At 37.1% G+C, this 22,566-nt stretch overlaps 1 protein-coding gene across 4 annotated transcripts in view; it reads left to right on the top strand.

Moving 5' to 3' along the window:
• Positions 1-22,566, top strand: part of OSBPL6 (oxysterol binding protein like 6) — a gene marked incomplete at its 5' end in the record, with an annotated part of 50,579 nt that overhangs the window by 18,218 nt on the left and 9,795 nt on the right. Inside the window, 13 exons of one of the 4 annotated variants that reach the window (XM_082312412.1) lie at positions 2,038-2,091; positions 2,813-2,926; positions 3,046-3,210; positions 3,743-3,875; positions 4,310-4,413; positions 5,344-5,436; positions 10,263-10,337; positions 14,601-14,766; positions 15,724-15,854; positions 17,942-18,049; positions 20,420-20,557; positions 21,955-22,042; positions 22,243-22,496. In XM_082312412.1, coding sequence (XP_082168538.1) covers positions 2,038-2,091; positions 2,813-2,926; positions 3,046-3,210; positions 3,743-3,875; positions 4,310-4,413; positions 5,344-5,436; positions 10,263-10,337; positions 14,601-14,766; positions 15,724-15,854; positions 17,942-18,049; positions 20,420-20,557; positions 21,955-22,042; positions 22,243-22,496 — 1,623 coding nt within the window. The remainder of the gene's footprint in view (positions 1-2,037; positions 2,092-2,812; positions 2,927-3,045; positions 3,211-3,742; positions 3,876-4,309; positions 4,414-5,343; positions 5,437-10,262; positions 10,338-14,600; positions 14,767-15,723; positions 15,855-17,941; positions 18,050-20,419; positions 20,558-21,954; positions 22,043-22,242; positions 22,497-22,566) is intronic. The other 3 variants (XM_082312413.1, XM_082312414.1, XM_082312415.1) reach the window with 3 other exon arrangements.

Below are 22,566 nucleotides of genomic sequence, written 5' to 3'. Positions count from 1 at the left end.
GTTTCTTGGACAAAGGAACTTTATAGGAGAGCAAGGGGAGTCCAACTTACACAGTTCTATAAAGGAGATCACTACTGGTGATCTGTTTTTCATGTTATCTTTAGAGCAGTTACCTGTGTAAATAATTTTTAATGTGATTAAGAGCTTCACAGTTCAGCATCCCCCTCTACTCTGCCTTACATCTCACCTAAGGATCTATGCTGAACTTATGTTTCGAAACTGTGGATTGGTTAATAAGTTTCTTTTTTTTCCAACTGCTGCCTGAATATCCTGCAGTTTCTGTAACAATACTTTGTGCTGAGAGCCCAGTGAGGAATTTCAGAGACAGTAATTGTAGGATGTGCTGTGTCAGTGTTCTGCTAGCAAAGCCATAGCATCCTCTGTCTATTGAACATTGCATGTTATAGTCTGACAGTTCTGAAGATGCTTTAGTGGCATACCAGGTATAAAATGTGCAACTCGAAGAGTAGTTTGTCGTTTTCTGAAGTGTAGTATGCTTTGGAATGAACTACGAGGAAAGGTCATTTTTTTTGTCTGTGGAGAGGTAGAGCAATATGAAATGAATATCATGTTCTTGTGAAGTTCATTAACGACCACGCCTAGCTAAAAAAAAAACAAACAAAAAACAAACGAACAAAAAAACCCAAAAAAACACCAGAACCAAAGCCCTTCCTGTTATTTTGACATCTTATTCAAGAAGTTACGTCTCCAGGAAAGCACTATTTTCTTGCCCTGCGTGAGATATTGGTACCATCTGTTGTGCAACTGACATAATTTCCAGAACTACCTTCAGGAGATATTTTCTGCACTCTAACTACTGACCCTGCTCATAGTGTCGATTTATCAGGTTCACATCATGAAAACGTTGTTCTTCCCTTCCATGTCAGAGAGCTTAGAGAGTCTAGGATAATATTTTGCTGTGTTTTAGATTTTTAACATAGATTAGTTCTTTAGGTTAGACTCTAAAAATATGAATTAGTTTCTATTAATTAGCATGTTTTGAAAGTTAGTGGTGGTAAACACAAGTTAGTGAATCTCATTTCAAGTCTAGGTTTCCTGCTTGGCTGTATCTTTATGCTGTGTGCCAAAGTCTATGCTAACTTGTCCGCAATGCAGCTTGAGTGGTCTGGTACACACAAGCTAGGGCAACTTCAATTGCAGGAGAAACACATTGTGAATAGGGGATTCTGTTCTCTGCTGTAAGTCAGAGCCACTCAGCAAAATAAAGGTGTAGCAATGGCACAGATGGCATCGTCAGGGTAGCATAGCCCTGGTAACTATGTCAATGAAGATACAGTGGGTCACACAATGTCCATGACTAACACCCAAAACATAAGCCCTCCCATGACCTGGGTATGTTGCTGGGAGTGCTCTAATATTTACACTTGTACTAATACCTGTATTAGCTAGATTACAGCTAGAAAAAGTATAATCGGCACGAATCACAATCTTGTCTTTACCTCACAGCATAGAGGTCTGCCATGAGGCACAAAGTTTTGGATGGTAGAGCAGTGTCTCACAGCCTGTGTTTTTTTCCCAGCTGGGGATCAAGGAGACCACAAGAACATCCATATGTGCATCTTCCTTTTGAGATGTAGATCTTACACTAGGAAAAACTTTTCAGTTTCTGGATAGGGAAGGTAGGTTGTTAGTATGAAATGTGACCAGCTTCCGTGGGAAGAAAAACAGGAAGAAAATGAAGAAATAGACACAACTGGTTTGGCCTACAGTGTCTTTCTTATACAGTTCATTGAATTGGCTGGAAAATTGAAAAAATACCCTTCATTATTGAGTTGTGTTAAGTTAAACCTAGAACATAATGTTGAAAAAGGGGAATCTAGTTTTTCTTGCTTAGAAGATAATTGTTGTCCAAAAAAAAGGCAAGGAAATTATTCAATACTGTATTTATCCTTTCTTTCCAACCCACAAACAATCCTTAATTGCTACAGAGTAATCCTTTTCTTTTGCAGAAGAATTATTGTGCACAGTTTAAATTGCATCTGCTCATTAAGAAATATTTTTTTTTTTTTCTTTCAGAGGTTTTTTGTCCTGGATAATGGGATGTTGAAATATTCGAAGTCACCAATTGATGTAAGTAAAGTTGAAGACTTTTAAAATTTGTATTGGAATTCAGCCTGCCAGGGTGATTAAATCTCATACTCACTCTGGGCATATTTGTGACAGTGCACACATGAAAGTTGTTGACGGATTCAAAGAGAGATCTGTATATAGAAAGCATGTAAGGTTTTGGTTGATTTCTGTCCTCAACAATTCTACCTTTTCTTACTTCTATGAAAATAAAAACTACATTACTTAAAGTAGTTATTTAATGAAGGTGCTTGAGAGATGAGCCTGATCATGTATTTTTCTTTCTCAATTTTATGTCAGCCAGAGCTGATTATTCTGAGATATGTGGATAGGGCAGAGAACTGATTACAACGTACTCAAGAGATATAAAGGGTAGCATTAAATTAGTTAGATCTGATACCAATAACTATCAAGCGGTAGAAGCAGGGAGCTGAGTACTGTTTAATTTTCTCTGCTTCTCACTTACCTGTAGCTGTGTACTGGTGTGAACCAACACACTTTAACTTTGGAGTTGGCTCCGAACCAAGTACTTCTTTTGAGATACTTTTCTCTGTCTGTAAATATAGTAAGTGGTTAGTCTGACTACAGGTTTTATTTTTTAATATGGCTTTATATGAAAATGTTCATAAAATGGGAAACCATTTCAGCACCAGATATTTTTCTGTTAAATATAGTGAAGAAGTGCATGATACTACCAATTTCGTACCCTGCTTTTTGATTTTAGATACAGAAAGGCAAAGTCCATGGGAGCATTGATGTTGGTTTATCAGTTATGTCTATAAAAAAGAAGGCTCGTAGAATAGATCTTGACACAGAAGAACACATCTATCATCTGAAGGTAAAAAGTGGTGCAAATACTTATTCTCTTTTCATCCACAGTGGAAATAAATAAAACTGTAAAAGATGTGCAGAAAAGTAGTATTTTGAATGCTTTCTTGATAGTGAATTTGTTTCCAGGTGAAGTCCCAGGATTCGTTTGATGCATGGGTTTCAAAATTACGCCACCACCGGTTGTACCGTCAGAATGAGATTGTGAGATCTCCGAGAGATGCTAGCTTTCATATATTCCCTTCAGCCTCTACTACAGAGTCTTCACCAGCTGCTAACGTGTCGGATGGAAAGGTATGTAGTGTTCTTTTATTGAAAACTCATGCCTGCTGGACTTGCTCACGGGCAGTTTCAGTGGGCTTTGCTTGTAATGCCAATAGAGAGGAGTTTCCCCTGTGGGAACCAATGGCCTGCAAAAAGCTGTGGGTGTGTGCAGCTGAAAGACTGTCTAATTTAGCTTTACTGCAGCCTTCATTAATGGGTTGCTGTAGAGACCTTGCAAAGAATTCACCATCCCCAGAACAATTTGCACTTGCCTTTGTCATCAGGGAGAAATCTGTCTCTTTACAGTTTGATAATGTTCTTCCTCTTAAACAACAGCTTTTCTAACTAGTGGTTAGCAAACACAGTTTGCTTGTGAGGTTCTTGATTTGGTTCTCCCACATGCTGTTCAGAAAAATCTCCATCTTGGGGAACTATATAGTCAAATCACAGATGTCACTGAAATTGCAATGCATATTTTGTTTTCTTATTCTGAAGTAGTATCATGATTACACTGACTGAGCAACGTAGCAACAGTAAATTTAAGCATTTTATTATGCCTTAGGTGCAACAAAATAGTTTCCCTTGGCAGTCTCCTATACCTTGCAGTAACAGCCTTCCTGCCACCTGCACTACTGGTCAGAGTAAAGTAGCAGCCTGGTTGCAGGACTCTGAAGAGATGGACAGATGTGCAGAAGGTTAGTCTTACCTTTTCATGCCTTGTTCTTTCAGCAAAACTTCTTGTTGGTATAAAATAAGAAACAGTAAAGTGATTAAGTTGCATCTTTACATGCACATGAAGTAGCTCTTCAGGTAATTAGATGTTTGTGGTGGGAACTTCCCTCTATGCATGTTTTGGGATGATGCTTTTAAAATTTATCTTAATAATCTGTATTATCTTAATGGATGTCATTGTTAAAATACGATCAATTTTTGAGGTCCAGACTTGTTGCCGACTCCCATAGAAATAACAAGTGCTCAACATCTCTAAAAATAAAGCTTTTACTTAGATGCCTTACTACTAGGGATTTGGACATTTAACTGTTAAAATGCCAACGATGGACATCACAGCAAAAAAAAAAAAGAAGTCTGAACTGAAGCACCTAATGTATTTTTGTTTTATATCTGTTAGATCTTGCTCATTGTCAGTCAAACCTTGTGGAACTCAGTAAACTTCTTCAAAATTTAGAAATACTACAGAGAACTCAGTCAGCACCAAATTTCACAGACATGCAGGTAAATACGCTTGAACATAAATCATCATACTGAAATGTTTGTTCTTTGCGTTAAGGGAAATATAGAGATGTTGTCTGTTAACTCAGAATGATTTTTCTGAAATCACAGTAACTCTTGGATGAAAGGTTTATCATATATGTTTATCTTAATCATGTGTAACAATGTTTCATGTGTAATCAATTAAGACATTAATTATTTGAGTTAAATAGGACAAATCAAATGATTAAGTCATTTGCAGAGCAAAACTGAGAACTGTTACAATAGAAATAAATGTATACATTGAAATTGTATTTAAGGAGTTTTTGTTGTGCTGAGTAAGATATCATTTTAAGTTTTTAAGGAGTGGAGACCCAAAGACCCTCAAAGATGAAGTTGCATGCTCTAGAAAAGAGGGCATAGTGCAATGGTCCCAAGGGTTGGACTGTTTCCCAGTTCAGGGTGAGTTTTCCTCTTGACCACAAGAAAGCAACAGGAGATTCTAAATCCTAAATACTTTCTTCCTTTTTCACTCAGTCCCCTTGAGTACACAAATCTCCCAGTGGTGTTGGTGCATTGGGAAGTCTAGTTCCAATGAGGTAACGAGACTTACCATTGATTTCAGGAAGAGGTGAACTCTACATTTCTCTGAGTAGTACCAGAGTAGAAATCCATAAGGATTTCACGAACTGGTCCTAAATATTGTGCACTTATGAAGAAAGTATACCAGTAGTTTTGCTAAACGAGCTAAATATACCATGTACTTATAGAAGTGTATGGATAGCTACAGCTGGTCACTGCTGTAGTTGCAGGCCCCGGCAGTGGCATTCTTCTCTTTACTTTCTAATTTTTAGATGTCTAATGCTGCAATTCTTTACTAACTTGCTGTACTGTCTGTGTTGCTTGTGTCAACTTAATAGTACTTTGTCGCTTTTAACTATTTGTGTAATGTAGGCTAACTGTGTAGATATTTCAAAGAAAGACAAGCGGGTCACGAGACGATGGAGAACAAAAAGTGTCAGCAAAGATGCAAAAATTCAACTTCAGGTACTGAATGCACAACGTTTTACTTTTCACTGTACTTTTAGATTAACTTTTAAGCATGAAATGATATGTTAGCTGAAAGTAGGAAGTCAATGTACTGTCTCTTGTGTTTCTGATGAAGAAAATTAAATCTCAGTTTGTTGTTTAAAACCTAGAGAAGATAGTGAGAAAAGTATTGCTTTTACTTTCATTCATATGAAAACATTGCCATCTAGGGAAAGGAAGGGGATCTGAATACTAGTCAATTAAGGTGCACAAAAGGCTATATGCATGCAGCACACGGGGATGCTGATGCTCTATCTCAAACTTTCCAAGATGAGCAGTTAAACAGGTGACATCAAGCTAAAAGCAGAAAACGTGAATGAAATACTAAACACACCAGTTATCTTTGTCAAGACATATACCAGGAATGTTACCAATGAGAAGTATTTTCACAAGCCTTCTCTTATGAAAAAGGCTAGTATGGGAACAAACTGAATAAACCAAAGAATAAATTACATGAAGAAAGAATTTACCCCATCTTGCCTTAGAGCTGAAAAGTAAAAGCACAGAAATAAGCATAATACTCTTGTATTACTGCTAGATCCAGGGTGTCTTACTGTGTTTTGTCAGAAGTAGTTGTGTGTTTTGAGGCCTAATCCAAACGCCAATCTTTTTTATAATGGAGCAACTGATCATGAAGACTATATTCAACTGACTTCAGCAGCTAACAATCACCACTGTGATGTCTGCTACAGAATAAATAAATGTCAGCAACTTTTGATCCATTTAAATTCTTCGAAATTCATGCAAACTTTGAAAGCCTTTAATATGTCCCCTAGAGGCACAATAAGGAGTTTTCTGTGACTCATTTAAGTTTAATAATCTTAAGGAAAGAAGAAATTGTAGTGGCATCAGCTTTCTCATTGCAGCTCTTGTAGGTGATTTTTCTTTCTACCTGTTATACTAGATAAATCACAATAGGTTGAACAATGAAGCATCTGTTAGGATTAAAAATGCTTATTAACAAAGGAATTTTGGTGATTGATGTCATGTCCTATTACCTGCATTTGAGGGATCACTGTTTCCTTGCTGCTGAATAACACAGGCAAATAAAAATATCAGGAAAATGGATGCAAGTACTTGGTGCCTGTGAAGAGACAGTCAACACTGCATGTTCTTCTCTCATGCCACAGTGGTCTCAGAGAAATTCCTCTCCAGAAAAATGGTGAAAAAATGATGAGAGCAATCAATGTATGATGATCTAGGGTGGGTTATGAGGAATTACTAGCTGTTCCTGTGTTGCCTGCACTTTGCCAGTGACACTGGTCTGGGCTTCCATCATTTTGGCACCTGACTCTCAAACTGTTGTTTGTGGCTTGGCAGGAGTTGTGCCTCAGCTCCTGAAATTCTCAAATGCAGTTGGTTTGCAGGTTTCCCTGAGAGAATTTGTTTGCATAGCACTGCTCTACATGGGTCTGTGACTTCTGGGTCGATAATGAACTCTGCTTTACCTGGGTCAGCATTAACTCCTGGCAAGCTTAATGCTGGAAATGTAAAGCTTATTTTGTTAGAGCAAAGCATAAAGTTATTGATGACTGGTTTATAAATTAATTTGCAGTGAAACAGGAAAAAGAAAATTATTCTAAACTGTATGGAAGACGAAAACTCTTTTTTGGCTGCTCCATTATCTTGCTTAGTTTGATGGGCTCAACACATTGTTTAGTCTTCCAAGGGCTGTCCTGTCCCATGAATGGTCTAAAGCTGTGATCTGTGGAAAATGGCCCCACTCTGACTCGTTGTGTTATCTCTAATTTGCTCACGTTGCCATTCCACTAAAATGTGGATTTCCTCCCATGCCTAGGTGCTTTTTAAGCTTACAGTGCCATTTTGTTCTTATGTTAGCCATTCCTTCTAGCTTCATTGGCCTTCATTATAGGTCATTTTTTCAAGACTACTCCAACTCTTTATAAAGCGTTTATCAGGGCATCCACTACTGAGAATCACTTTGTCTAATTTCTGATTGTTTCTTCATGGTGCGTACACGTGATTTGCTATCAAGTGGTTGACATTTGGTACTAAGAAAACTTCTGTTGTCCTTTTCCTTTCCTCATGCCTCCATACATCTCATTAGTTTTAGAGGATAATGCTAATGCTAACATCCTAACTTTAAGCTAGTTGCACTATTAATTCCATTTGAAATACTTGCACGTATTTATTTTAGGGTGAGCGGTCGTTAACTACCATCAAAAGACCCTTTGATAGTATGATGTTGAGAGCCATCCTTCTGGGGAGCATAAAAATTAGGGAGCTCTATATGTAGGAGTCTTGTTCATGAGTAATGGGGAACAAGGGTGTAATTTTTGCTAGCTCAGCATCCGCTGCATAAGATGCAAGGAGAGAATTCTCCCATCCAGGTTTTGTATTGTACTTGTTAATAATTATTTGTTAATAAGATAGCTTTTGTTGTATTCTTGCTAACGAATTCTGCAATATGAATGCTAGGTGTATAATGTGTTTAAAACATACTGTTTCTTGTAAGAAAAGCTGCTTACTTTGTTTCTTAGAAATACATATTTGCCAATTAGGTATACCAGTTCTGTATGCAGTTAAATTTGCTCACACAGCTAATCCCAGTGACTAGAGTGGGGTTACTCCCCAAAGTAAAATTGAGCGTAGCATCTGTGTATATGTTTGCAGGTTTGGGGGTTTAGTATTGCTAAATTGTTTAGAATTAACAGCTTAATTTACAGGCCTTTACTCAAGAGTAGTACAAGGACTGCTTCTTTGAAGAAAGATTGCTTTTATGAAGGTGGTTTTTTTTATTTTTAAAAAGCCTATTTAAAGTTTTATGAAAATGGCCTGTATTCATTCATTTTACAAATTACGCTTTCGTACAAAAACTGAGTTGTGGGGTTTTTTTTCCCTTTGGGTAAAAGACCAATTTGTCATTCTCATGACAATCTAAAGATCTTCAAAATATGGAAAAGCGATAAAACGAGTTAATGTTGATTTGATTTCCATCAAAAGCTCAGCGTTGTGAAGTTCCAAGACTGATTTTTTTTTCCTTTTTTTTTTTTTTTTTTTTTCTTTCTTCCTGGGGTGAGTAGTTTAATAGAGAACTATATAGTATGGAGCAATCTGAAAAGTCATCTTGCTCTACTGAGGCTTTCAGCTCAGAAATGAAACCAGGCGCTTTTCCCTTAAATAAGTATTTCTTTGTATCGTAACTCAGATTATGACATCACTTTCTATTGTGTTGAGGGGAGTGTGTGGTTCTGCAGAGCTCATTGTACCCATTTTAATAATGTATACCTCCATTCATAATCTTGCAGATATAGATATATATTTGTGCATGTCTCTCTCTCTGTATGTATGTATATTTATATCTGTCCCTATTAGTTAAACAAGAATATTCTTCCTAACTCTTATTCACAGGGTAGACATACTTCTATAGAGCACAAAGAGCTTTACGTTATGTATATGACGTGTTCTCTGCTTTAACAAAGTTTGTACTCTCTACTTTAGAGGTTATGTACATGTTTTTTAATGTGAGAATTTTATAAAATATTGCAAAGCAAGGCTTCTCTTACTGTGACCATTAGACAACCTTTCCATTGTCAGTAGCACTGCCACTAGTATCAGCCACAGGGTGAAGGGTGTGGCCATTCTCAGATGCAGCAACCCTACCGGTGGGAATGTTGCAGGAGCAAGGCACTTCAGCTAATAACTGAACTACCATATCCTGTTCTTCAGCATGGTGTCAATGTATCCAATCCATACCATTGTTATTTATATGGTGCCCAGGCTGCTTTCAGAAAAAGTAAGAATGTATATAGATTTAAAAATACTGAAGTGGCTATAGCTGAAGATATAGGGGAAATGAATGTAAAGGGATTGAAAATTGTTTTCTAAAAGCAGAAAGGTGACTTTTCTAGTCTTCTAAAATCTTAAAATGGCTTCAAAATAATGACATTTTGATTAGACATTAAATAGAAGGACTTTATGATAGGTGTGGAGCTCCTCTGCATTAGGGAATTTCTTACTTGAGTTTAATGTACCATGATGAATTTTCTTAAAAGTAAAATAAAAGTCAAATTAAGCAGGATGAGGCCACAAGTCAGGCATGCAGAAAAGGAAGTAGTTGTTGGAATATTTAGTTTTCATTTGTGCTGCTTTATCTGAGTTTTTGCATTGATTTGGAAGCCAAGCCTTCAGTAATGTATGGGAGAAGTAGTTGAAACTCAAAAAAGTGGTGTGTGGAGAAAATGAACAAATAGGCTCAAGAATGGACACAGAAATGCTAGAGCTGTACACAGGAATGTTTACATAAGCAAGCTCACTATAACGTACACAATGAAAAGTTTAACCATTCAGATGCATGCATCTTCAATGACCACAGTTCATGCACTTCCACTAATGCAAAGTGATCTCTTTCAGAACTCATCTTCTAGATGGTCAAGTGACCCCCAGAAGGAGTTTGGATTTTGTGTTTTCTGCCATGCCATAGCATCCTTTTTGTTTTCTTATTCCATAATTGCCTTATAACTGAATGGCAATGCTAATAGATTTTTTTTTTTTTTTTTTTTGGGTAGTCTTGGTGAGCGTACTGCAGTCCAACTCATTTGGAGATAATTTTAGTGAACTATCTAGCTTTTTTATGTCTCTGGCATACACAACTGAAAACATGTGATATGTCCTCAGAATGTGTAGGCCATAAGAGTTGACAAAATTGAAATCCACTTAAAGACTCTCCCTCTCCCTTTTCTGATCACCTTTCATCTTCCTGTGTCCCATCACCCCTTCCCTTCTCTTTCTCTACTTCCTTCTCTTCTTGCATTCACTGTCAGGAAGGGCCAGCACCGAAGGGCCAGTTCAGCACAACACGACGCCGGCAGAGACTAGCAGCTGCAGTGGCTACAACAGTGAGTGGATTTAAAAATCAAGGGATAGCTCTAAAGATGGGAAGCTGTGTAACTTGAATGTGTAATAAGCTTATGAAAATGTTTCTTGCACTTTTTGGAGGTGTCCATGCTACCCACTTTCAGCTGAGTTTCTTAGTGATCAGGCCTGACACAAATGAATTCCATAAATGTAGGTCTAAGCTTGTTTACGTGGTACATGTCCCTCCTCCTTTATGCAAGTGCAAGTGACAGTTAGACTCAGGCCCTGCACTATTTGAACATGTCTTTGACATACTCTGCTGTATACTATACAAAATGGAAAGAAATGATCAAATTCTGTTAAAAGGTTCTCGTGATAGTCTATAGCAAGACAGCAGAACCAAGAAGATTTGTTACGAACAACCATGGAATTATAAAATTTCCTGATTTTTTTTTTTTTTTTAAGTAGTATAAGGTTAGCCTTTTCATTTGAGACACTTTCTGTTTACATTCCATAATCCCAAAAAGTCATATTACTACCTCTAGTGTCTGTATTTAGTTTTGCTAATTCTGTAAGTTTTTGACATAAAATCTGGAGCTAGGAAATCAACACAGGAGCTGGGAGTTTGGAGAGGGAAGCACTGTTTGTGAAATCAAATTAGCATCAAAAGGATAGCTTCAGCTGCTGCTTTAACAGGAAAGCACTTATTGGGAATGCACAATGTAGACATTAGTACTAATCCATCAACTGATTAGTAAAACAGCTAGACGGGGAAGACTCTGTGCTGCCAAAGACTGAAGTGAGCTTTAAATGCATACCCCTTACCTAGCCCAAGCAGTGAATGTCTTCATCAGGGTAAAGTATTCAATGGTCTGCTGCTCCAGCCCATAGCTAAAATCCCCTAGATCAGACATAGCTTCTGCTTAAGCCTGGATACCTTGAGCTCCTGCTACCTGAACCACAAAACTCAGTTACTGTGAGGCCCTCCTAAAAAGCATGAGAGAAATCAGTGTTTCTCCAGTTCCCAAATTAACGAATCTAAATTTAATCCCCTGTAATCAGTTGATGCTGAATGCTGTGCTCAATAATTGATTGATATCCCGACCTCACTGATCTGCCTGCCTAGCAGAGAAATCAACCCGTCTCTCAGTTTATGTGGCTGAGCTGTGTCAGTGGGAAGCTCTAACCAGTAGATTCAGCAGTAGTTAAACAGCATTGGCAAGAGCTGTACCAAGGAGTGCTTAAGTAGAACAAACACTCCCTGGACTTAGATTGCAAGGCAGTAGGAGTCCAGGGAATTGCTGAGTTGTTACCTGCTGCTGAAGTGAGGAGCTGTTGAGGGAGGCCTTGGAGGAGCTGGAAAACGTGCAGGAGAAAGGAAAACTGGAGGCACCAAAATGACTCTGCAGTTGTTGCAGTGGTCATGGCAATGGCCCGTTCTTCCTGGCTGATGTAGCAAAGTGCTTGTCTTTCACAGGCAATGAAGCTGTGTGTATAGACCGAGGGATAAAGTCTTACATCAGTTAAATGCACGGCAGAAAGAGGAGGTTTTCCTTACAAGCCACTCTACCAGGAACAGTCTGTTCCTACATGAACATGTAATTCTGAAGAAGGTCATGGATGAATGGGTAATACACTCCTGGCATAAAGCAGAAAGTCAGGATGAGGTACACCTGAGGTCATGTCTAGAAGAGTGTGTGTATGGAAGAAATCAGAGTGATGCATCAAGAAGCTAAATATTTTTTTAAAAAACTCCAAAACAACAAGAAAAAAAAAAAACCAACCAAAAAAAGAGTGGGTAATAAAGTCAGAAACAAGTCACCATGGATATAGAGAGAAAGCACTACAGTGAAAGGAAAAAAGGGGAAGAGAAGTACGTTGGCAGTGTTTCTTGGACAGTTGCCCGTTCAAGAGAATGAAAGAGTTTGTTCAGTGTGGATTTTTTCACCTGCTGTGGAAAGTTGGAAACTTTTCTTAAAGATACATATGAAGAGAGTTCATGTGAGTCAACAGTTCATGTATTTTTGGTTCTTGTATTTAAAGCAGTCAGCAAAGCAGCTACTTGTCTCTGTCATGTGAATGTATATTTCTTGCAAGCAGTGTGACAGTATTTGTAGCACATGTAAATGCTATTTCTAGGACATACTTTAAAATGTTATTTTTCCAATAAACCTCACTGCAGAATCATTGCTTTTCAGCCTGGCCAGCTGAGGTATGAGGCAGAAATGATGGATCTAAAGCAGGTCTCTTCAGCTAGGTTCATCACAAAGTGACTAAAGAGCCCCCTGCCATGTGTGGGCAGCCTGCCAGTCTATGTGGGGCTGGGGCAACCTGCCCCATCACCACAGGCACGTGGGGCTGAAGGGACTCTCCCTGAAGCTCCTGCATTATAGCTGGGATCAGCTTGCTTTCCTGCCTTCTGGATGGGCTTGAGGGTTGGGTACGTGCTCCCTGCGCGCACAGCTATCATGTAACCACCTACTTTGCCCTCCTGGAGCCACCTGGAGCAACTGAACCTTTGCGGTGCTCCCAGTCAGAAAGTTCTGGGAATATGCTTTCTGATTTAAGAAGTGAAAAGGTTTTGTAAAGGAAACTTGAAATTAACCTACATTTAGTCACATTAGACAATTAACCTTGTTTTGTTGGGCTGTTGAGAGAGGCAGTCTGGTACTTGCAAAGAAGATAATGGGGTAAATATCCAGTATGAACAGAAGGAATTTATTCTACATCTCCTGTTAATGAAGCCTTCTTGATAGGAGGCTAAAATGAGGTCCAATAAAAAACATCTACTTTGTTGATATAGGTGGAAGTCAAAATACATGAGAGAAGAGAATGAAGTTTATACTGGAGAGGTGCCATAGAGCTATTATTTTATGTGCTATAAGTATCTGGAAATTGAGGAACAACAGGATGGAAAACAGTATTTTGTAGAATACACTCATGAGTGGAATGAGATGTGACGACTAGATCCAACAGGATTTTGAGGGTTTCATTGGGGAATCAGAAACCTAAAACATATATTGATGATAACTTTTACAGGAAGGGATTGATAAAGCCATTCCCTGATCTAATAAAATAACAAGGTACCAATTTAAAATACTGATGGTAGTATAGAACTTACCTGTTGATAAAAATTCTTAGTAATATGACTTTTTATGTTATCTGCTGCTCTTTATCATGCCTTGGAAGACACATTTTATATTTTGGCCCCATTTTCCACATTTGAATAATTACATTGGGCTGCAGTGGGGAAATTCTTGATTTATAAATTTGATCGATATAATGAAAGAAATTAGATTTATTGTGTTCACTGTGTTTAACAGTGCTTAATATTTAAGTAACAAAATAATGTAGTGCTGCATGCCTTTCCTTTGCATTTAAATTTGAAAATTGGGTTCTTGGCCTGATTTTTATACAAATGTGTGTAAATGGTAAAATTAAAATAATATACAACATACGCTCACACACACATATCACATATATAACAGTGGTAGCCATACACTGCATATGTAGCATGTAGGTAACTGTTCAGTACATATGATACATGTGAATATAACTTATAAAGATTTGCATGTATATTTTTATTACTGTACCTGAAAAGTATAGAAGGAGAAAGAGAAGTGGAAATGATAATAAACTAAATTCTTTGCTGCATCTTACTAAACCGTATCTTTGCATTTATTTATGGTTCATGTACTTTAAATGAAAATCAGGTGGAGTTTTTTTTTTTGTTTTTGTTGTTGTTATTTGTTTAGTTGGAAAGAATATAGAAAGACACTATGCTTTTTCCTGGTTCATAGTTGCCAGTACAGTGAGTTTCAACTCAAGATTTACTAGTAGTTTTGAAAAACTTCAGTGATATATTTGATAATATTATATCCTATTTCTAGATCTGTGGAGGAACTTGCATACTTCAAATGTTGATATTGTAACAACAGAGTCATACTACATGTACTCTCAAATGTCCAAATGTAAAGCAGCATGTGTCATGGTTCAATTTTCCAGTTATCTTTTAAGAATTAGGAAATGGTCCATTTTTGTAAATGTTAGCATTGAAATGCTCCATCGTTAGCTGTTAGCTGTGTATTTAGGCCTTTTGTCTGTTTCAGTGAAAAATTTCAAGAGAATTCTGCATCAGCTATGCTGAGATTTAGGAGAGTAAAAAGTTACATGTTCACTCTTACCATGTTCTTCACATTGTGAACCAAGTCTTTTGTTTTCAGAAGAAATTTGTGTTTTGCTTCAACAGAGTCAAAAGGTTGGTTGCACCCTATACAATATTTCTTCACCATTTCTCGCTGTAGGTCCCTTTCAGTGCTACTATGTCACCCGTTCGACTGCATTCATCCAATCCCAACCTTTGTGCAGACATCGAGTTTCAGACTCCCCCAAGCCATGTAACGGATCCTCTGGAGTGCTCTACTGAGTACATGAAGCTTCAAGAAGAATTCTGCCTGATGGCACAAAAAGGTAACTGGAAGTGTCAAGCCTTTCCTTTATTGTGTTTCTTTATTGCCTTCACTTAGTTATGGCCAGAGCATTCATCTGCATTAGATGATATTGTATACCATTTTTTAGCTGTTCAGGTGGCTTGCCTAAAGACGACGTATTATCCTTACATTTTCCATGGATGTCATGAATATAGAGACAGGTAAACTCTGTCTGATAAGAGATTTTTTAGAAGTCTTCTGAACGACTTTCTGCATCATGTAAATATGTGACTGAATTTGCAAACATTTTGCTTCTCGATAAAATGCTTTATTTCTTCCCAAAGATGAATCAGAATGTCACTGCTACATATGATGTTGTGCAATTAATTTTTGTGCAGTTTTCTATGTCAGTGGAAACAACAGAAGAAGAGCTTATTACTAGAATGTATTTTAGAAATGCCATTTTATTGCCAGTAAATAAATGGTCCCACAGCCTGAAAAATACTATTTTAAAAGGGTTTGTTGTCAGTCTGCTATCTGTTATATAAGAAACATAGGAAAAACGTGAGACTGATACCTTAAAAAAATGTCAAAAACGTGTTTAAAGACCAAGTAATCCTCTTTATTAATGCAATATTAAGTCTTAGCAGAACTGATTTTTTTGTTACTCTGGAAAGAAAAATAAAAAAAACAGAAAGAAAAGAACACACATTGGACACAGGTTTTCCAAATATGCACCTTTCCATACGTTCAGCACCAAGAATATGCTCAGATGACATATGTGTGAACATACAGTATGCACATTACAACCTCAAGCTGTAAGCGTTTGTACTTAATTTGGCAGGGATTGTTTGAAGTTCAGATCCTTGTTTCAAATTTCTGTAATTGTGGGATGGAAATCTCACACTCTGTCTTTATTGCTGAAATGTTGTAATAGATGTTAATGTGCAGTTCTGTAGCTGAGAAAACACTTGTTTTCTTTTTTCTTTTTGCTTAGTGCATTCTCTTTTGAAGTCTGCCTTTAACAGCATAGCTATAGAGAAGGAGAAGCTTAAGCAGATTGTTTCAGAGCAGGATCTTACAGGCCACAATGCTCAAATAGCACACCTCAGACAGTCCCTCTCTCAGGTATGTTCTTGGTTTGATTTCAAGCACATCTAGCTTGCGAGATGCACTGTTTCCTTTGTATTGTGGCCATTTCCTGAGGTAGAAGGAGCCAAGAAAAAGCTAAGGTTTTGACCAGAATTATGACATATGTTCTGTTATAACATAGGTCTAACCTCAATGCGTGTGGAAGTGAAGGATATTTATTTGTGTAAGCACGTATCTGTTATGGTTTTCCAAAGTAAACAAAAAGGATCAAATGTTTGCTGGATATCTTTCCTGGAGCTGTTTCCAGCACAGCCAAGGAGATATTCTTGTTTTCTTAATTAAAAGTTTTAAATTTTGACTGTTTTTTTTCAGGTTGGTTTTATATGTCCGTGTCTCTAACTGCAAAATGAATCATGGGTTACAGGATAATAATCGGTAAATTGGATTTTCAGATACACACCTGTTACTGTCCAGCATCTCTCCCACTTAAGCCAAAGGAAAAATTGTCATTGGCTTTAGTGGGGAAGAAGACATAAAGCGACAGTAGATCCTCAGGTTGCAAAATAACTCAAGTTTTTTAATTCATTGTCAAGGAAACATAAAAGCTTTTATTCTGAAGAATGGATTGGTGTGGAGTACTGCATCTGCAAGAAATGTGAGCAGAGGTTTAAAGCCAAACAGAACTTTACCCAAATGTGTATATAATTTCGTACACTGTTATTGGGTTGGAGGTTTTTGCTATGAGATTAAAATTGATGCACAATGTTTCTATAGTTACAGATTCATATCATGTTATGCAGATTGATTACTGTGTGTTGTAATAAAGAAAGATTAAGGATGAGAAATAAGGGTAGCCATTTCTGGTTATTGATACAAATTTAACTAAGACCTGTGGAGACTTATTAGCAACTTGTATGAAATAGTTGATCATGTTTTCTTCTTGTTCCTGGCGTCCACTGTCAGTCTAAAAGTCAGTGTCACACATTAGTTAATATTCTCAATGGGGAATAAGTGGAAATTTGACCTTAGTCAGATGGCTGCGTTTGACCAGTCTCATGACCAGGTTTGAGCAGTTATGCTACTGCCAGGCTGCTGTTAGTCATCACCTTCCCTTCCTGGTAGATAGCAACTGTGAACATGCCCAGACCGTTTCAGTACAAAGCAAAATGGGGTAATTTAAACTGTTTACTGACAGTTTAAGCTAACCTATTTTACTTTGGTCCTACTTTGTTTCAGTACATTCATGAAATCTATTCCTGAGTCTGCACTAGGGGGAGGCAGAAGAAGATTCTTACTCCATTATAACAGTCATTTTCTACTAAAACAGTATGTCTGTCTGTTCTTTTCTATAATCTTCAGTGGATATATTAGGGTTAAGTCAGTTCATATTCTAGGTATGTAGCATATTATACTTTTTCTGGATTTCAGAATCTTGCACATGAGTCTTTCTAGATAACAGACAATATGCATATATGCACCCAAATTTGTAATCTAGGTTGGGCTTTAAAAATCAGCAGATACCAGGCACCAGTTTAATTCTATTGATATTTGTGACACTCTAATGGATCAGTAGTTTGAAATGAGTACACACATGCAAATATATCAAATTGATCTGGGTGGACAAACACCCAATGATACTAGCAATTAGGTTGTTTTTTTCTGGAAAGGAAGCAATTTCCTTTTGCAGGCTCTAAGTGGTGATAACCTTGGTTCAGAAAGGGCTGTATAGTTGTAAACTAAGAATTGCCTCTTTGGGCATTTTGCAGGTAGTTCCCATTTGTTGTTCTGCAGTTTCATTCTTTCTTGCTGCATTCACTCCCCATTTCCATAATGTACATAACCCACCAGTATACCTGCCAAAGAGCTATCTGAAGAACTAAGGTAGAATGCCACTGTTACATTGTGGGAGAATATCTGTCCCCCCTGCCTCCTGAAAATCACTGAAGGCAAACCAACCAAAAGATTAAGTCATGTTAGAGAGGATCTCAAAACATCTCTAAAAATGGAAGAAAGGAGGTTCTGTGATTTCTTAGGAAATTGCTGGGAAGAAGCTACTTTTTTTTTTTTTTCTGTTTAATGCTTACTTTTTAATTTTAAATGAAATGTGCAATTTTTATTTTAAGGCTCTCAACCAGAATGCTGAACTAAGGAGTCGCTTGAACAGAATACATTCAGAATCTGTTATTTGTGATCAGGTTGTCAGTGTAAATATTATCCCTAGTCCTGATGAGGTAAGACTTTGGCCTTTAATGGATTTAGAGTACAATCAAACCTTGCTAATTCTCACTAATAGCTGAAACACACCTGGCAAATTATAGAATTTTTCACATTGGCAAGTGTTCTTTATAGAAAAAGTCAGATTATATTTTCCCTACATAAAATAAAACTTCTGTCTTTTATTTTGCATATGTCAGATCTCATGAAAGAGCTGTTTGGTCTCTGCAGAGAAACAGGGAAGGACTCCAGTTTTGAAATGTTAACTGTTGGCTGTGGGAATTAGTGAGGTTTTACTGTATTTGAATGTAACACACAGTAGCTAACCAATTCTGTATCTTAGTTTCTTGGCAAATCAACAGAACAGTTTAGTATTTAATGGCCTGATCCTGCAAGTGCTTAAAGGGCCTGATGTTTAATGTCTTGAGTGGCACTGCTGAAATCTAAAGGTTCAGTCTATGAACCAAGCACTATACTAATATCATGTTTGCAACATCTAGTCTTTCTTGTTTTGCTTTCCTCAGTCAACAGAATACCGAACATTGGTATTAATAACAAGTCAGCTTCCCTCATGAGAAGGACAAATCTGAATTTGCGAGCTGTCACATGTTACAATTAACGTGGTCACTTTGACAACCATTCTGCTTGCATTTTACCAAAATATTTTTTATTTGTCATTTCCACTATTTTTTTTCTATGCGTATGCCATTTCAATTAATATACTCTTGTCTCCTAATTATTTCTTCCAACAAGAAAGGAAGGTGAAAATATGTTTCCAATTACTTTTGTTTATTTGCTTTTCGAAAATGTCCAAACAATTTTTCCAAGAGTCCAGCGTGTTGGAGACTAGCAACAGAAGACAGGTGAAGAGGTACCACAGCACAGTAATCTGCAGTGAAGTTCTGAGCAATGACCATCTCTTCTATTTTGTATTTTTTGTTGGTTAGCTCTTTTCTTTTTCATATGTACATCATGATCTTGGTACAAGTGTGTCTGACTGAAGGAGTTTTTCAAAGAGGTTCCCAGATCTCTCATTCACTTCTTCTCTTGATTGCTTTATGTATATAATCTTGCAGTGTGTAGATAATGCCTGTGTGAGCATATTTTTCAGGTAGGGGCATATGTATTTTTCTAAGTCCCTCTAGCTTATACAAAAACTTAAAATTTTAATCACTTGCTGCAAAGATAACAGTGAAACGAGCTTCTGTTTCCATTATAATTCATCAAACATCATAAACCATCTACAAACTTATAAGCCCCAGTGACAAAGGAACGTTTTTTGACCTCTTGGCTTGTTTATGATTTTTTTTTTTTTTTTGTTAGTGCATTTTGAGGCAACTATGTAGAATAATTCTACAGGATTAAGATGTCAACAAAACCATTGGCAGGACTTCTGTAGTAAGATTAAGGGAGATGGAGTTGCAATCTGAAGAGTTAACTGTGTTTAGAAGGGCTTCAGTAGTTTCATCTGTATTATCTCTCAGAAGCAACATGCTGTATCAATTAAGGGATTAAGTCAGAAGCCTGTTTCCCTCCACAGCAGCAGCTCCTTTGGTGGAATGGTACAGGGAGAGAATCTTAATTTCTTTTCCCTCCTCTTGAAGTGATAGCCTATAGGGTAACACGTTGAAACCTGGTGTTCCTCCCATCACTAGCAGGAAGAGGAAGGTATGTTCCACTATTTAAATTAGCTGGCCCCCCTACTGGTATACACATAACACAGTTTTGAACCCTTGCCTTTGTAGTTAAATTCTCTTTATAATAAACCATAAGAAGTTCATTCCCTTTAGTAGTATTGAGCCAGTGTTAATGGCATAATTCAAATGAGATTTGGAGTACAAACATGGAATACAAGGACATAAATATGTGTTATAGCCATACTCCTGAATATTCAAACATTTCAAACTTTGTTGCTAAACTGGTTCACCAGCACATTGATTTTTAAATTAACTTATAACTCCCTGACCTTATAAAGGTTTATGTTTGAGTTTTGGTTGTATTAAAGTCAGCTTCCAGTGATGTAATTTGTTATGGCCAGGTGTCTTTTCATCTGAATTTCATGGTTGAACTTGTCTGACATAGCTATTGTCCACAAAATCATTCCTCTGCATACAGAACTAGATCTGTGATTATTCGTGCTGCTAAAACTTAGCAGCTGATGCTGAGCAGGCCTCAAATGAAGACGTATCTCACTGCTCAAAATACACTTTATTTTGTTATTGTCAAAGTCTCATCTATTAAGTACACACAAAGCCCTACTAAAATGCTGTCTTTACTATCTGTGCTTATATTTGGCATAGAAAAATTATTCAGGTGATTTACCCCTTCTATACATATTTCTTTTATATTAGAAATAATACTTTTATTTTTCTGTGCTTTACTTACAGACGGGTGAACAAATTCATGTCAGTTTGCCACTGTCTCAGCAAGTTTCTAATGAGAGCAGGCTCTCTATGTCTGAATCAGTTTCAGAGTTCTTTGATGCACAGGAAGTGCTTCTATCTGCCAGCTCGTCAGAAAATGAGGTAGGCTATGACAGCATGCTGCAGCTTTGCTGTTGGACAGATTTAGGTATTGTTACGACTAATAAATGTTTTGGTTTTTTTTTTTTTTATACTGCTACTTAGAATAAAAAGGTATCAGAATGTGTAAGGTGTAGATAAATGAACCTGAGACTCCCTTGAGATGGGGTGCAGAAGTTCTCTGAAGTGTAAAACTGATTTGAAAGTTGTTTGTGTCAGTAGCTTATGTTCAGTACTTGTTCTTGCTAGACTATGGCAGTTTCACATAAGGATGACATAGACAGGAGCAATTATGTCTGACTATGCAGTCAACTAATTTAGATTTTAAAATATTATTTTAAAAAAAAAAGGCTTCTAGTATACATATAAAGTTATTCTCTGTAATCAGAGAAGTAGACAAAAGCCTGAAAAATTGGCTCACTCAAGCTTAAAGTTGAAGCAGTCAGATACAGTTCAGGCTCCTGAATCATATTGGTGTCCACAGCTTTCCTGTGCTATCCTGAATAAATTCTTCAATTTTTAAAATTTATTTATTTTTTTAAAATACCTTTTTACAAAGCCACAGTAGTGCTGTGGTCTACCACAACTCTTCTGTAAGAGGAAATAAGAGTATGCCACCATATTTTCTCTTTGACAAGGATTGCTCATGTGCCACAAGTTGGCACAACCAAGGCTAGAGCCGTTCATCTAAAGAATGGAATGGTTCCTTATCTTATTGCTTCTGGCAGGTGTAAAGTACATGTTATCTCAGTAGTCTGGATTGTCTATACCAGCATGGAAAATTCGTGTGTCTGTGTGGTATAAACAAAATGGAAACTTTACAAAATCACCCCCAAATAGTATAGGCCTTATAATAAATACTCTGTCATTAGTAAATACTGTAAAATATTTTGAAAGTAATATTTCTGGAAAAAAACCATTTTTTATTAAAAAAAAATTCTTAAAAATAGTCCTAACACTGATGTAGTTCTTGTTTTGCAAAATGATAGGGCAATGTTTAGATAATGTTTTGCTGAAACACAAGCTGTGTTTTATTGTTTGGTCTTTATATAGAGCACAAATCTGACTATCTCTTCTTACCTCCCATCCCCAGCGCATTATGTTGTCAATTTTTTGTTCATCTCTGATCTCATTTGAAGTCACCCTTTTGCAAATTTAATGTCTGTATTTGGCTTCATAATAAGGAATTCAGAAACATAAGGAGAGTGTAGCATTTGTTTTGACACTTTTAGTGCACTGACAGCATGGGTTGATTGAAACATCTGGTTGATTTAGTTAAAAGCTCTAATTGGGTAGAGATGATTTCTTTGAATATTTGCGTTTCAATTAATTATTTTTGTCTAATTTGTCAGTATATTTTATATATATTTGACTTAATTGATATTTTATTTATGTTTTAGGCTTCTGATGATGAATCTTATATCAGTGACGTGAGTGATAATATATCTGAAGACAACACCAGTGTTGCAGACAACATTTCCCGGCAAAGTATACTGTTATGTTTTAAACTTTGGGAAATTACGTTGGTTATGTTCATATACCGGATTTACTGCATGTCTGTACAAGGCCAGCTCAGCTGAAATCAGTGAAGTTGGGCTTGCTTGTTCTGGTGGTGATTTGGTTCAATGCATAAGTCTGTTTTTCTTAATCTGGTCTTTTCTTATGATAATAGTTTTTTCCCTTCCCAGTTCTTAACGGTGAGCTAACAGGAGGCGCGTTCAGGAATGGACGGAGAACTTGTCTCCCAGCTCCAAGCCCTGACACCAGTAACATCAATCTGTGGAATATTTTGAGAAATAACATTGGCAAAGATCTTTCCAAAGTATCTATGCCAGTTGAGCTAAACGAACCTCTGAATACCTTGCAACATCTTTGTGAAGAGCTGGAATACAGTGAACTCTTGGACAAGGCTGCTGAAACAGATGATCCTTATGAACGCATGGTAATAAATTTAGTGTAGCACTTACGTCTGTATTAAAAAGGGAGCTGTTAAGTGGAGGTCTGTGCAGAGT

Source organism: Platalea leucorodia (genome assembly GCF_965183815.1).
Source record: "Platalea leucorodia genome assembly, chromosome: 5".
NCBI classification, from domain to species: Eukaryota; Metazoa; Chordata; class Aves; order Pelecaniformes; family Threskiornithidae; genus Platalea; species Platalea leucorodia.
Note: the sequence above shows the minus strand (reverse complement) of the source record. Positions and strands in the feature narration are given on the sequence as shown.